The following is a 15120-nucleotide window of genomic DNA, read 5'->3' as shown; positions in this document are numbered from 1 at the left end:
ATAAATCCCAAATCTCAACTCTTCAAGGAGAATGACAATTTTCTTTAGTTTTAACACATTCTAATAATCTACTACTTTTTTTTTTTTTTTTTTGGTATCTCCATCAAAAATAGAAAATAATTATATTTACTGGAAATACTGACAACTACTTTCTTCAAACATGAAAAAACCTCTATATGTCACTTTACCTCATTAGCTTTCACTACCTACTGTCATCAACTATGAAAATTACTTACTACACAAATTGAAAATATACACAGGGAACAAAAGACTCTTAAACCCCCCCAAACGTATGCATTTTTTTTGGAAAAGGAAACCTCACTTGACATGTAAGTAATGGAGGAAATGGAAAAGAGTGAAAGAACATTTTTAACTACGGATTAAAAAACGTTTGAGGATTTAAAAAGTGAGACACACTCCAGGTGACTTTTGTGATCACAAATAAAAGAGGAAGGATGCTACAAAAATATTGTGATTAAATAAATAGTGGGAGGTTAGTTTTTTTTTCATTTTGACACTATAAACCAGTACTTACATATTCTTCAAAGCCCAGGCCAACAATGGAGAAGTGACCAATGTGGTATGGACAAAATGCTGCATAATGCAAACAGAAAGAAAGGGGAAAAAGACCATAAAAATTGCTACATGGAGCCTTATTTGCAGGATGTGTATTGTAACATGGTAATTATTCTACTTCTCATCAATTTTGTGAAAACAACTGAAAAAATTACTTTCTGTGCAAATATTTGCAAGCATTATATTTCCATAATTTTACAAAACACAACCAGATCAGAATTCACACTGTAAGACTATAAACAATATAAACCTACACAGAATAAGAAAACAGCCTCTTCCTTTTTAATTAATCTTGCTGTGTGTAAATTAATTCAATTTCTCAGTCTTATGTACTAGGCTCGTATTGCTCTCACAGACTGCTGTAGGAACCTGCTCTGTATACTCACTCTTTCCCATGCACTAAAAGACTTAAGTAGCCATTTTACATTTTGGTCAGATAGGACTTACTTTAGCTAGGTTTCAGTTTTAGTGCTTTAATTCTTAAGAATACTGTGAAACATGTAAGCCCTGTAGCAATCTGCAAAGGGAAGAGAAGATGAGGGGAAAAAGACAATGCTCCAGTGAAGGGATGAGGAGCAACTGAGAAGTCTTTGCTTTGAATTAACATACCAAGGACTGTCATCATCCCTGAGAGCTCACTCCTGCCAATCTGGAGGTCTCAGGAGGAATGAATAAAGAAACCCAACACAGCACTTTCCCCATTTTTGGACATCTGTGTATCTGCAACAGGATCAAGTACTTCTTTTATCTCTCTTTGTGGTCTTCTAACCAAGCCACGAAGGACTACAGAATACAACATCACTTTCCTACAGGAGTAGGAGTCAGTAATGAAGTAAAGGGCTGCAGTAACTGTGAGCTTTTATTTTCACCTATATTGCCTTCATTATATCATGATAATCCACTCTGGGGACTACTGTAGATTAAATAGATCCTCAAATGAAAAGCCTGATGATTTTCTCTTTCCTCCTAATTTCCATATGACCAATACATTTGAAAAAAAACCCCAAACAACTCAAACCCTAGGAAAAGCCTGCAGAGGACATGTATTACCCCAATCAGTTTTCGAAAAGTATTAATTTATGCCCCTTTCAGAGAAATCAACAGTTACCAGGAATAGCAAAAATATAAAAGACAATGGGAGGACTCGAGCTCTCCCTGCCCCATAAGAACAAGAAAAATAAAAGCGGGGGGAGGCGGATCATGTTCCTATAGATATCAGATCCATTTTATCTTTTTGAGATTATAGTGCACAGTTTATAATGCTTTTAAATAACTTTCTCTAAATCAGAATTTCTAATAGATCGCTTTTAATCAAAAGCATGAAGGAGTACAAACTTCTCTGAGTACTATAGTGAGCTACAGAAAATATGAATTAAGTCAAATTTAATTAACTTGTCCAAAAGAACATCACAGGAGAATTTCTGCACTGGTAATTAAAGTTCTAAATGCTTTCCTTCCATTTTATCTTCTAGAAAGTACCTCCTGTGACATTTGAACTCACCAGGACCATAATTAAAAATAATTAGAGATTTGGCAGTTGTAAATTAGGCAATATTACTTAGTAGGAAAGATACTAAAAATAGGCTTGAGAAGCACGTATTAAATTTCCAGATCTCCTGCTCGCTTGCTTGGGAAAGTCGTTCCCCTTCTCTACTTGTTAGTTTCCCATTTGTTAAAGCACACTTATTGTTGCTGAAAACGCATCTATATGACAACTTCATTAGTTATACTTATTACTCGTTTAATTTAAATCAAGAATTTAGAAATTTCATAGCTATTATCTACTTCTTAAAAAAGCCTATATTTTTTTAGCAGCTAAAAAACCTAATTAACTTCTGAGAACTACAGATTAAAATAGACAAAGTATCAGAAATAATTCAAGTATTTTCCAATTCTAATTAGAACAGTTACAGTTTCTTGTGAATTAAATATACAAAATATTTCTTTTTATTTTCTTGATCAGCTGATTCATTTAAATAACTAGATGCTCAAATCACTGGTTCAGTGTGTGATCTTTACTTTGCTTATTTCTTATCTACAGTATGACTTCAGTTTTTAAAGCTCAAACTCTTCTGCCAAGAAGGACCACTGAAAAAAACAATGCAACATAATCAATGTATGAAATGCTCCATCTTGCCACTACCATGCTACTGCTTCTGCACACAGTTCTGTCAAATTAACAACACTAACAAGCTCAAGCACCACAATCCAAAAGCTTCTGATGTGGAACAGGTAAAATTGAGGCACAGGGAAGAGCTGTTATTCTCTCCACAGGTGTTATGTTACTCAATAGGTGTAAGGTACCAAGAAAAAAGTATTTCTAAATTTGTTACCCCACTTTCTGCAGTAAAACCAGACTGGAAATGCAAATTTACCCTACATATCAGCATTAAATATGACACAGGAATTCCAGACACTTTCAAGGGGGAACTTACTGCTACGTACAATAAGGCAGGCATATTACCCTTTTAGGGTTCAGATGATTGAGAAATACACATCTATGGTTTGGGGATTTACTTATATATATACATATATTTATTTTTTTTTAAGCTGTGGGAAGTTTATCTCCAAGGAATTTTCCTAGCACTAACTGTACATGGAATCAGAATACGGAAATATTCCTATCTTGTACTAGGAATAGAAAGCCTTGCGAACATTTAAAGCTGCAGTTCAGCATCTATGGGAAGGAGAAAGGAACATAAAGTAAAATACACCACTGATTAGAATTTACTATTTTCTAAAATTTCAATCAGTCTGACTTGCATGAACTAAGGAAAGTTCTTCCATAGTAATTTTTGACACAAAATGGAAATACATTTGACAGCTCTACAGAGTCAGCTACATTCTTATACACCCCATGCTTTGGTTGACATCATTAAGATTTTGGTAGATTTCCCATTTTAATCCTATTTGCTTAAAGGAATTAAAATGACAAAACTAGAAGCAACAAAGATTTATTATTTATATTCCCAGCTTGTTTGTGGTTCCATTTTTAGATGTCACAACTTCATCTATTCTGAAAGAATAGCCTTAAAATTAACTTGAATTATTGCTACAAAGATCTTTACAAAACTCAAGAGCAACTGATACTTACCAAACACAAGTATGAACAATGTATTTAAAGATACCACCCAAAAAACATGTTCCTGCAAGGAGTATGGCAGAAGGAGGGAGGAAGACAACAGTTAGTATCAGTCATTTAACTACGCGACTTTACGTTTGTATCTAAACTTCTTTCAGCTGCCTATTATTACCAGAAATTGCATATCACTTGTCAGAGCCAAGAAATTTGCTCTAACACAAAGACCAAAACATGCAGGGCAAATTATGAAAGCATCTGTTCACATTCGTGGACATTTACCTAGATGAGAGCACTTACATTTGCTTTAATACTCTTATGTTTTTAAAGTAAGCTTTTATTTTAAAATCTATATGAATAGTTCCACCCTTAAAACAATTACTTAAAATATACGTGGATAATTGTTTTATAAATGAGAAAATGCTCCCATTTAAAAAAAAAAAAATAAATAAAATAGTGATATAAATTAAAATAATATTCAAGAAGGGAAAAAATCTAGGGAGGAACAAAAAAACCCAAAACCAAATGAAGTCAAGAAACATAACTGAAGATCTTAAATTTTAAAATCTAGTCTATGGTAGAAATTCACTAGTGGTGTTCTGGTGGTAATAGGGCAAATCGTGAAAGTTGGAATGAGGACACTATTTTAACCATAATGTAACAAGCAAAACTTGAGGCTAGAACATACGTATTTTCAGTGTATAGTTTTTCAAGGGAGCAGATGATCCAAAGCTACCTATGTCTTTTAAGAATCTCTTAAAAGATTTTAAGAATCTGTTAAACTGCAAGAGGGTAGATTTAGATTGGATATTAGGAAGAAATTCTTCCCTGTCAGGGTGGTGAGGCCCTGGCACAGGTTGCCCAGAGAAGCTGTGGCTGCCTCATCCCTGGCAGTGTTCAAGGCCAGGTTGGACAGGGCTTTGGGTGACCTGGTCTAGTGGAAGGTGTCCCTGCCCATGGCAGGGGGTTGGAACTAGATGATCTTTAGAGTCTTTTCCAACCCAAACCGTCCTATGATTCTATTCTGAATATGTATTATATGAAAATAGGCACTTCAAAGAGAATGATGTAATCTTAAAAACTAGTTTTACTTTAAAAAAAAAAAAAAAAAAAGCCTTCTATAGAAATTCTTGAAATGCAAGAATTCACTTACTAAAAAAACTAGAGATCCATCAAGTCCAAGCATCTGTGAAGATAAGAAAGTTGATTTTATTTGCTCATCAGAAAAACTAAGCAACACGCATCTAAAATAAGCCTCACAGAAGCCTCTTTCACACCAACTTTTTATGTCCAATACAGGCAAAAGCTTTTTTTTAACTGCTCGACCAACAGAACCAGGACATAAATTCTTAAAGATATAAACTAAGTTCTCATTCAACACAGTAAACTCAGTTGATGAAAGGCACTGATATACATGTGGAATATCTTAATACACATGTATTTATATGTGGTAGACCATATATATAATCAATTTATAGGCTATTTCTCTCTAAGACTTTGACAAAGATTTTCTATTTACAAAAGATTTTAGTGATTGAACTGTTATTTAAATACACTTTGAAACAACTGAACATTAAAACACAAGAGCAACTTTTTTTTTTCGTTTTTTTTGCTTCCTAATTGTAAAGTATCAGTTTATGTTGCACTGAGAAAATTCAAAGGTTCATATTTTACCTTCAATGTATAAAAGTAACTAGTAACAGGTTAATGTTGCTACACTATGTAATTAAATTTAGAGCAGAACTGGTTTACAGCTAGGGAAGACAGGAACCAAATCCTCCATCGCACTGTGCAGCTGTTATGGGAAGCATCCACAGAACAGGCAAAAGTAAAGCATCTATTAAAAAACCATAATAATCTCTCCCCTCCACTTCAAGGATTTCTTGCTATTTCACTACAGACGCTTCTACTCCATGATTACTGCTGTGAAGTACCAGGTTCAAGGCTATTTTTTTAACCAGGATTTTGCACTAAGTTGCAAATAATTTACAAAATAAACCAAGATACAAATATTTTCAAAAACTCAGAAAGCTTGCATGCTGTTTTCACAAGATGACATGACAGAAAACCCTACCCCACTTCTGATACTAAATGCCAAGTAGATGGCTACTGCCTATGCCAGTGGGTAGGATTCAAAATGGTTATGAGAGTTTGCTGAAGCCAATTTATATTCATGGAGAGGCATCAAAGTATTTTCAATTAGGAGTACATCAACATTTCCCAGCACATAAATTGGGTTCGGAAACATAACACTTTCATTTTGAGATCTGCAGCAGAATGGTTCAGTAAACCTGAATTTATGTATACCCTTTTTCACTAAAAGCTTTCAAAACAAACGAAAGTTTTCACTAGACACAAAACAAAGATGAAGACTTGTCCCTTGTGATGAAAAATTTATTTCTACTACACAGCAATCAAGGCAACGAAGATATCACAGCCTGGGAACGCAGTGATTAGCTTTACAGCTGTCTGCCATAGGCACTAGTGACATTGGTAAATCCCATGAAGCTGCTCTATCTACCTTCAGGAAGATTTTGCTGCATGTGGTGAACTTTGAACTCGGATGTTGGCTGCCTCTATACCAGCTACAAAAAAATAGTTCTTGAGCCCCTATACTACTCTGTGATTACAGTGTACATGATCCAAATCATCCAAATCATGCTCTAATTAGGGAATTTATGATCCATAAACAAAACAGAAGCAATGTTACATTAAAATGCTCTATAATGTTTTAAGAAATACATTTGTCTGTTGCAAGTACATAAAATAAATTTCTTTAGTTTAATGCTTTCATGAATACAAAAATTAAGTATTAAACTGTATATGACACAACACGTATGTGCTTCTAATCTGGCCTAGCATCCTTAATGCAAGCTGCAATTCATTTCTAAACCTGACCAAGTCGAAGACTTCAGAAAAGTCTGTGCTTAAAACAAGTCTTGTTTTAAGCTGCTGCTGTATTTCAAATCAAAGAAACGCCTTTTGGATAGTTAACAAGTAGCATCTGGCTTTTAAATACAATGACTTTTACATCACTAAAGCCTCTTACTGATACTTTTCACACTAGACAGTGGTATCCAAATTTCTCCCAAATGGATTTTAACACAGCAATACTATGAATCATTTCAAGTATGAATCTTGATTATTCGATTCAAGAAAATGATTCTTACTCACTCGCTCCCAAGTAAGCTCTTCTGCTGCTCGATCCCATTCCAAAGCATTCCAGTTCATGTCATCTGAGGAGACAATGGCCATTTTTGCAGCTGTCTTACCCAAAATAAGATGTAACCACTCCATGCTATGTTTTAAATGAACAAAAAGACTTAAGTGCATAACATTCAACTCATAAGTGCTGACAGCTTTTCAGCAAGCATTTCAGCACTCAAAAGAAATATACGAAATTGACAAAAACTAAGCAAATAAGCTGAAGTGGGAATTTTCACAGCTTCCTTGGATTATGACAGTTCTGTTTTCAATGGTTTCATTTGTATTTACAAAGAACTAGGACATTACTGTTTTGAGTCACCTGTTACCTTGTGCTCCATTGTTTGCATCTGCTGCATCTTCTACTACAGCATCTTCTTCATCTTCGTTATCCTCCTCCTCTTCATCTACTTGCTCTTCTTGAATTTCAGGGTTCTCACCTACAACTGCATTCTCAGCAGCTGGGTTAGCAGGTTGATCAAGCACAGCATTTTCAACGCCTCCATTTACAACAGCCTGAGCCTGCAGAAACAGGATTTAGTATTCAGTTAAATTGATTAACCTCTCTCCAGACATTTATTCTGTGTATAGAAAAAAACTAATAGTATTTTTAAAAATGTTACTAATATCTTTTTTTTAGACAAGCATTAAATTTGGGACCACTAAACCTTTTAAAAGGGGAAGAGAAACATTCAGACTCTTCACAGAGAGCTGAGATTGGAAAGGGCCTCTAGGGATCATCTAGTCAACCCAACTACTCAAAGCAGGGTCAGCTGCAGCAGGTTGGTTGGTGCTGTTTTCAGTTGGCTTCTGACTAACTCCAGAGACGGAGACTTTAAAACCTCCCTGGGCAACCTGTTTCAGTAGTTGATCACGCTTACAGAAAGCAAATAAAACACAACAGACACAAAACTCGAAACAAAACAAAAAACCAAACCCAAACAAACCAACCCCTCCTCCTCCCCAAACCAGTGTCTGTATTGTTTTGGTGGGTTGGTTTTGGTTTTGTTTGTTTGGGGTTTTTTTCGTTTGTTTGTTTGCTTGGGGCTTTTTTGGTTTAAATGGAATTTCCTGTGTTTTAGTTTGAGCTTACTGCCTATTGTCCTGTCACTCAATGCTACCAAGAAGATGCTTGCTCTGTCTTCTTTACACCTTCCCATCAGGCATTTATACACACTGAGAAGGTCCACCCTGGCCCTTTTCATCTCCAGGCTGAAAAGTTCCAGCCCTCTCAGCCTCTCATAGTATGTCAGATGTTCCAGTCCTGCATTTTTTTTGTTGGCTCTTCACTGCACACACTCCACTGTGTCCATGTCTCTTCTGTACCGGGGGAGCCTAAAACTAAATACAGCACTCCAATGTGATCTCACCAGTGCTCAATACAGGGGAACTCTCTTGATCTTATGAAAGCTATCATTATATTAGAAAGATGGTAATTCAAGGACAACCCAAGCCAGTCATCAAGCTGAGGATCTCCATCTCTGTCTTCAAAAAACCTGACATTTATTACAAAAGAAAAAAAATTCTAATTATTTCCTCCCTATGCACATATTGCTTATATCATCTCTTCTGCTGCCACGAGGGTCCTGTAAGCACTGAAGGCGTGCTGCATGTATGTGTTGGGGGATGGGAGGAGGGCAGAGAAGCTCCAATTTCAGAAGTTTCAGCAACACCTCCAACTGCTTTGAGAACAGTGAATCGTTACCTCATGAACTACAGAAATACTTATGAAAAAGACAAAATAAAAGCAAGCTGCATCTTCCATGATCGCGGCTGACAATTTGGCTTTATATGCACAAAATTATCTTAAAAAGTGTAAAGATACAGGCATAAGAATGTAAACAACACTAATGTTGCTTTACAAAAATTATACTACAACATCCATTAAAATTCCATTTTACAGAACTTCAGAAATGTAAGTGGTATCACTGAGTTTATACAGGAACACATGTTTAACTTCTACTAATGTACAGAGACACCCTGCAGTAAAATAACATTACCGTTGGGTTCTAAGAATGTATTTATTCACAACTTAACTACTGAGCGGTTAAGTTTTACCTCATTTTGTTGACCAACACCATTGAGTGGCTGTTGGTGATTTTGTTCCAACCACTGTGGTGCTCCTCCATGGACAATCTGTTCACGTAACCAAACAAGGCTGATGAATGCACACAGAGTGCATGTTACGACAAAACAGCCCTGCAAACAGTCAGCCAGTAAGTTCTCCCTGTTAAAGAAAGAAAAAAATCCCAAACCAAAACATTAATGACAAATATATTTTGCTAATAAAGGTAAATTTAGTCATTGTTAGCTACCACAAATACAACCTCCTAGTCCAAATCAACAAATAAACTGGTATTTGTGCAAAAAGCTGTATTTATTTATATGTCCAGGTAAAGAAAATACCTGGACGTAATTTTTAATTGATTTTAAGAAATCTGTGCAAAGCAAGTTTCTTTTAGGAAGGCTGTATGTACCTGCTTATAAATGGTTTTAATACCAAGATAAATACTGATCTGGAACAGGTTTTATTTCCCTCTGGTTTGGTTTGTGAAATTATTACTGTTTAAACATAAATACTCCTGCAAAACAGGATCTGACTCGATATGAAGAAAAGCTTCAAGAGTAGTTCAGGAAAAACAATCTTCAAGAATAGCAAAGGAAACACAACAGTTGCTAAGTAAATGCTACAGTAAAAGGTCTGTTTAAATGGCCAGATGCACAATATCCAGTCCACTGAAACATTTAACCTACCCTAACCAAAAGAATGGAACTGCAGGGTTTGTGTTCCACGGCTCTATATTTCAGGTAGTCTTTACCCCAGATATTATCCCCATGCTTTAAAAATCCTCATCTATAAAGTCATACATAACTGTATACATAAACCAGCAGTAAAATAAAATGCACTTAGCCAACTGAAACTAGGGTTTCGTGCAATGCAAAAGGTACTTAAATTGGCTTAATCAACTCTCATCCCCAATTCCAGGTACCCCCTCCCACTAGTTTCCACACTTGCACTACTCCTTGACCACAGTGGATTTGCTTAGGAAACTAACTGCAGTATGTTCTTTAAAATATGCCACCATAGTACTCTGACACCCCTAGAGAAGTATCAGTCTGGCTCTCAATGCAGCTGCACAAACACTTGTGCCTGCACAGCAGAGTGAATACCACAGGGACAGGACATCAAAAATGAAAAGATGATGCAAGACTATTGTCATTGACTCTATCAAAGAAATATGTGCCAAAGCACAGCTTCACATGCCATTAAAACCTGACACTGGAGTCCTTTATTTTCTCCCTAGACTGTAAGGTACAAGAATAGGTGCTCTAGGTTCAGTTGTTTCAGATTATTCTCATAAAAATAAAATCTACACTTACTGGGAGATAACAGGGAAAACACTGTTATTAACCTCAAGCTAGCATCTCTCTCTATTAATAAAAATTAATTAAACATAACATCACCTGATGTCTCAAATCAAATAGCCCAAGTGAGATGACTCAGCTGAACCGTTCAGGACATTCACTCAAAATTTACTTGATTCTATGCAGTTTCAGTTTCTCATATTCAAGATAATGAAAAAAGTAAGAACCAGCCTGAAACTTTATTGTGTTGGTATTGTTTTAAGTAAAACTGATTTATAAAAAGACAAAGACAGACAATATTCAATAGCATATGGTGATTAAATCACTTAAAACTAAGTGTAAGCTAGAAGGAAATTTGAGGGAAAAAAACTAAAAAAAAAAACTCTATCACACAAGAGATACAGGATGGATAAAAGTAAAAACATAACAAAGCAAACATGATGTGACATTAATATTATTAGCAATATATATTAATATTCTACTATGTGGCATCTGATTCAAACTGTAGGAAATTAATTTTTTTAAATTATTACATGTAATTTTGCAGTGGAAGTTTTTTTGGCTTTAAATACGAATCTTCATTACCTGGAGCCCATTTTGTAAAATCAGTTTTCCATTTCCAAAGATCCTGAATAACAGAATTTCAAAGTAAAATGATTTCTACCCTAATACTTTGGCTACATATCTCATTTTGCAAAGGGTAACGGGCAGCTGCTCGCGTGAGATGATGGAAGATAATAAGCACAACTGGAAAAAAGGGGCGTGAAGTTCCAAAGCAACCATTTTCACAGCAATCCGACTGGAAAAGTTGTTTGTATCAAACTGTTTAAGTACTTACGTTGATAGAATATCTAATGGCAGTGTCAGTAGTGAGCTCACAGAGCCAGTAAACAAGCACTTGTAGATACGACCTGCATGTACAAACAGAAGCATGGTATAAATTAGATTTTGGTTACAGCTGCACTTGGAAAGGACCATAGGTATCCTCTATTCACCTGGTGTCCTAACTGAATTTATTAGTCTGTTTTCCCTCTAGATTTGAATGAAAACAATATACAGTGCTCTTTGGCAAACAGCAAATACTCCTTTAGCCATTTTCCTGCTGCTGCTTCTGCTGCTCACATAAGCAATTCCATTCATACTTTACTCATGCCAATTTAAATAGTCCTGTCACACATCTCCACACTTTTAGCTGCTACACAATTACATGAAACACTTATACAACCATTCTCTTCCATCTATATATTCTTTTTCTAAATGGCAGCCGAATCACTCCAGAAAAATATATTTGTGTGCCATATATAGGTGTGTGAACAGTAATTTCTAAAGTTTAAGGTAAAGAAGGCACTTCAGATAACCCGACTCCCACTTTAGCATTTCCTACTGTTTTAATGCACACATAAACTTTACTCAGGGTATACATCTCTTTCTTACCCCATGTACTGTATAGGTACCTTGGGTATTTCACTGTAGGAACCATGAGCTAAATAGAATTATCACAGAGAATAAACCCACTTTGGATTAAATTGGCCCAATCAATCCTACTCCTCTGAACAGATCATAATTTTGTATAATCGGCTTTTTCATGCACTAATGTAAATATGCTTTGTGTTAACACAACAGCATATCAGAACCTGCTGGGATTAGGCCGAAGGTATGCAGACAGATAGATTCCTTTTACTAACCAGATACGGCATGTACACAATAAAGAAGTGAAATTACCAAAAAAAAAATGTAGAATTTATCCTACAATGGGAAAACTGCATGATTAGCAAGTTAATCTGGAAGACAAATTTGTTCAACCATATATCTCATTTGGTATGTTTGACAAGTTTTTTATGCTGCACTTTTTTATTCCAGATATAACGAGAATAATATTCCTTATGAAGCCAGTCCCACAAAATTGTGTGAGCCATATCAGAGAAACAGAGAAGGCAAAAGATTACATTAAAAAGCATTTAAGTATTACAGAAAATGAAAGATTACATTACAGGCATTTGAAGTAAGAAGACAAGAACTATATAAAATCAATCCAAGACAGATACTGACACATTTCAGAAGTAAATGGATTTTTCAAGGTTTGTTAGACTGAATGTCTCTATCACATTGGATATCATCCTGTGCAAATATGGTACCCTTCACAGTACACGAATTCTTAAAGGAACCCACAAACATAGGTACATGTGCAACGTTAAGAGACGAAAATTAAGACAAAGTAAAAAAAAACCCTCCATAAAACAAAATGGTCACTCATAAATCCAAATCATAGGTTAGTTATACTGGTTTATTAAATGAGTATGAAAACCCAAAAGTGACATTTGTAAACAACAAAAAACAACAAAAAAAACCCCAAAAGAACAACCCAACAAAAACCAAACCAAACAAAAAACCCCCAACTCTTATATAACAATGATGTAGGTGGTAACTTCTGGTAACATTTCAGTGCTACTGAAGAGCCAGCATCAGGTTTCCAGACAGTTATGAAACATAACTACCTTAATTAATCTACTGAATATAATTTTGCTGTCCTTCAGAAGTTTTAGTAAGAAAAATGCACAACATCTGCATTTTGAAAGACAATGGTAGAAAACCAAGATTCTTCTAAAAACCTAAGGAAGAATTTTCAAATCTTTTTTAGTTCTAATGCAATTTGTGAATCTTGTTTACTCAATGCCTCCAAAAGCTCTTTTTCTTGCACAGGAAGGAGAGGCAGCAGAAACAGGATCACTTTTTCATAGCTGCTGCCAGTATTGTGCTATTCCCAAACTAAGCCAGTGCCAGCTACAAACAAAAGCACAGAATATATTGAGAAACTGTCTTGGGAGATGCATTTACTGGCTCAGTGCTGTTTTGTTCAAGGGGTATATTACTGTTTGGAAAGATCCATTACCAATCATTTCCTTGACTGAACACTATATCCCTTTTACCTCTTTTCATCTTCTCTATATTCTTAGCTTGTTGAAACATCAATAGTTCTCTTTCTGTTTATTTTTGAAAAGTAAATTTCAAACTGGATACTACAGTAATTTAAATACGTGTGCTCTTTTTCTACCGAATTCCTTTAGTACTCACAGGCCTTTGTTTGAGATTTTTTTTAAGAGGAGTTTTACTAATCAATTTATGTATGACTCTAAAGGGACTTTGGGTTTCATACTAAAAAGTAAGAATAAATATTGAACTTTGATTTATAGATAGTTAGAAAAAACAGGACAATTCTTCTATCCTAATATTAATAAATGGTGTCAAATAAAAGATTCCATGAAATAAGATAATTGAAAAGAGGTATTTTATTGGAATAAGAAGTTTAAAAGCCCTTTCATGCATTTTCTTCTCTCTCTTAACACCTTCCTGCATTGCATTACTGGCATAAGAGTCAAGCAGCTAGAACTTCGAAGCAAAAAAACAACGGAAATAATGTCTTCAAATTTATGATTTTTTTTTTTTTTTTTTAATAAACCATCAATGGTCTCACAAAACTTTGCTGCAGGAAGTGGCATATTTTCCTGCCTGTAAGACTATTACAGTACAAAAAATTAATACTTACATGCAGTAAGAGGTACTACTCCCAACCATGCAAAGGCCACAAGTGTATAATGAAACCAGTATCGTATTGCTGTGCCAATACTTGTAACCAGTCCAGCAAAGATGTCTTGGATTGGAAGCCGTGAAGGCATATCTGGGGAATAAACTGTGTAGAAAAGGCACTTATGAAACAGTTCTTCCTTTAAAGAAGCATTTATGTAAAAGTCCTGCCAATTACCAAATGCCTGTATTTGGCAAAAGCTTACTAGAAGAATAAGCACATTTTACAGATTCCCAAGAGATAACCCCAAACAAACACCAGAAAAAAACTTCGCATGACACATTTGTTACATTGTGTACTGAGCGGAATAGGAAAATTAATAAACTCCATGCTAGTTTTTGACTTAGGTAAGTTTTCTTAATAACTTTATCAACTGTAAACTGATTATCTCAAAATAAGCTCAAGCCTGCAAGAAAAAGCAGATTATAAATACAGTAGCTCTCCTACTCGGCAGTACCTCAAAGATATCCTTGTCTGCTATTTATAAACTTAGTTCAAGGAAAGACTACAAGGAACATGTGCAATTAGCAGTTTTGCATACTGACAAACTCTTTGTGTTAGGTAATTTAGATTCCCATTTGCTATCCAACAGCACAAAACCAAAAAAAAGCAGCAAAATGAGAGCACCTCACAGTCAGGAAAACAGAAGGGACCTGATTAAGTATCTACAGACCTTGAAATTTACACAGAATGCCTTTTACTTTCAATAGATGTCTATTTCATACCATGCAAGACTTCTTTAAAGGTCACTCCTATTACAGAACACAATGCAAATCTCTCAGCCACTACAGACATTTTCATAACAGCACACTTTCAACTTTTTAAATTCAACACCTACATATTACATAAACCTGTTCTTACTCAAAAGCCAAGAAAAATAGTGACAGAGCTGCTTCTTTTGCAAACAATTAGAAAACATTTATCTCTAATGATTTCATTATATTTCTTTAGCTTTTACACATGTACATGGACACCCAGAAGTGGTTATGCACAGCGTAAATCACAGATTTGTATAAAAAAGATAAACTACAGTTAGGAGTTGCACAAAGACACTGCTGCCTGGACCTTTAAGTCATGTTGGAAACAGCTGAGCTCAATGACTTTCACACATTTAATTAATGGACTATTTTCCAAAAAGAAAAGAAACAACAAATAAAAATCACATGCTTGTATGTACATGAGGAAATGTAAGTTTTATAAGAATGACTAGAGAAAAGTTTTCCTTCCCTCTCATGGACAACCCTTTGACTTGAAAGTCTGAGAAATACTGCTTCATACAACCCACTTGCATCCCCCCGTTTTTTCTAACGAA

General features: G+C 35.2%; 1 protein-coding gene and 1 long non-coding RNA gene across 17 annotated transcripts in view; both read right to left on the bottom strand.

Moving 5' to 3' along the window:
• MARCHF6 (membrane associated ring-CH-type finger 6) overlaps nucleotides 1-15120 on the bottom strand; it is a 59001-nt gene that overhangs the window by 20286 nt on the left and 23595 nt on the right. For 11 of the 16 annotated variants that reach the window (XM_030485033.1, XM_030485024.1, XM_030484980.1 and 8 more), the window contains 8 exons: nucleotides 13770-13913; nucleotides 11064-11136; nucleotides 8918-9086; nucleotides 7189-7381; nucleotides 6830-6891; nucleotides 4809-4841; nucleotides 3671-3722; nucleotides 536-594 (listed from right to left, as the gene is read on the bottom strand). In XM_030485033.1, the coding sequence (XP_030340893.1) occupies nucleotides 536-594; nucleotides 3671-3722; nucleotides 4809-4841; nucleotides 6830-6891; nucleotides 7189-7381; nucleotides 8918-9086; nucleotides 11064-11136; nucleotides 13770-13899 (771 nt within the window). In that variant the 5' untranslated portion in view covers nucleotides 13900-13913. The remainder of the gene's footprint in view (nucleotides 1-535; nucleotides 595-3670; nucleotides 3723-4808; nucleotides 4842-6829; nucleotides 6892-7188; nucleotides 7382-8917; nucleotides 9087-11063; nucleotides 11137-13769; nucleotides 13914-15120) is intronic. The other 5 variants (XM_030485006.1, XM_030485067.1, XM_030484997.1 and 2 more) reach the window with 3 other exon arrangements.
• On the bottom strand, nucleotides 9176-10574 carry LOC115607632. The gene is made up of 2 exons (XR_003991302.1): nucleotides 9423-10574; nucleotides 9176-9339 (listed from the first exon to the last, which is right to left on the bottom strand). It is a non-coding gene; the product is annotated as an uncharacterized LOC115607632 (long non-coding RNA).

This window comes from Strigops habroptila, chromosome 1 (assembly GCF_004027225.2).
Source record: "Strigops habroptila isolate Jane chromosome 1, bStrHab1.2.pri, whole genome shotgun sequence".
In the NCBI taxonomy this organism is placed as follows: Eukaryota; Metazoa; Chordata; class Aves; order Psittaciformes; family Psittacidae; genus Strigops; species Strigops habroptila.
This window is presented reverse-complemented; position numbering and strand designations above follow the sequence as displayed.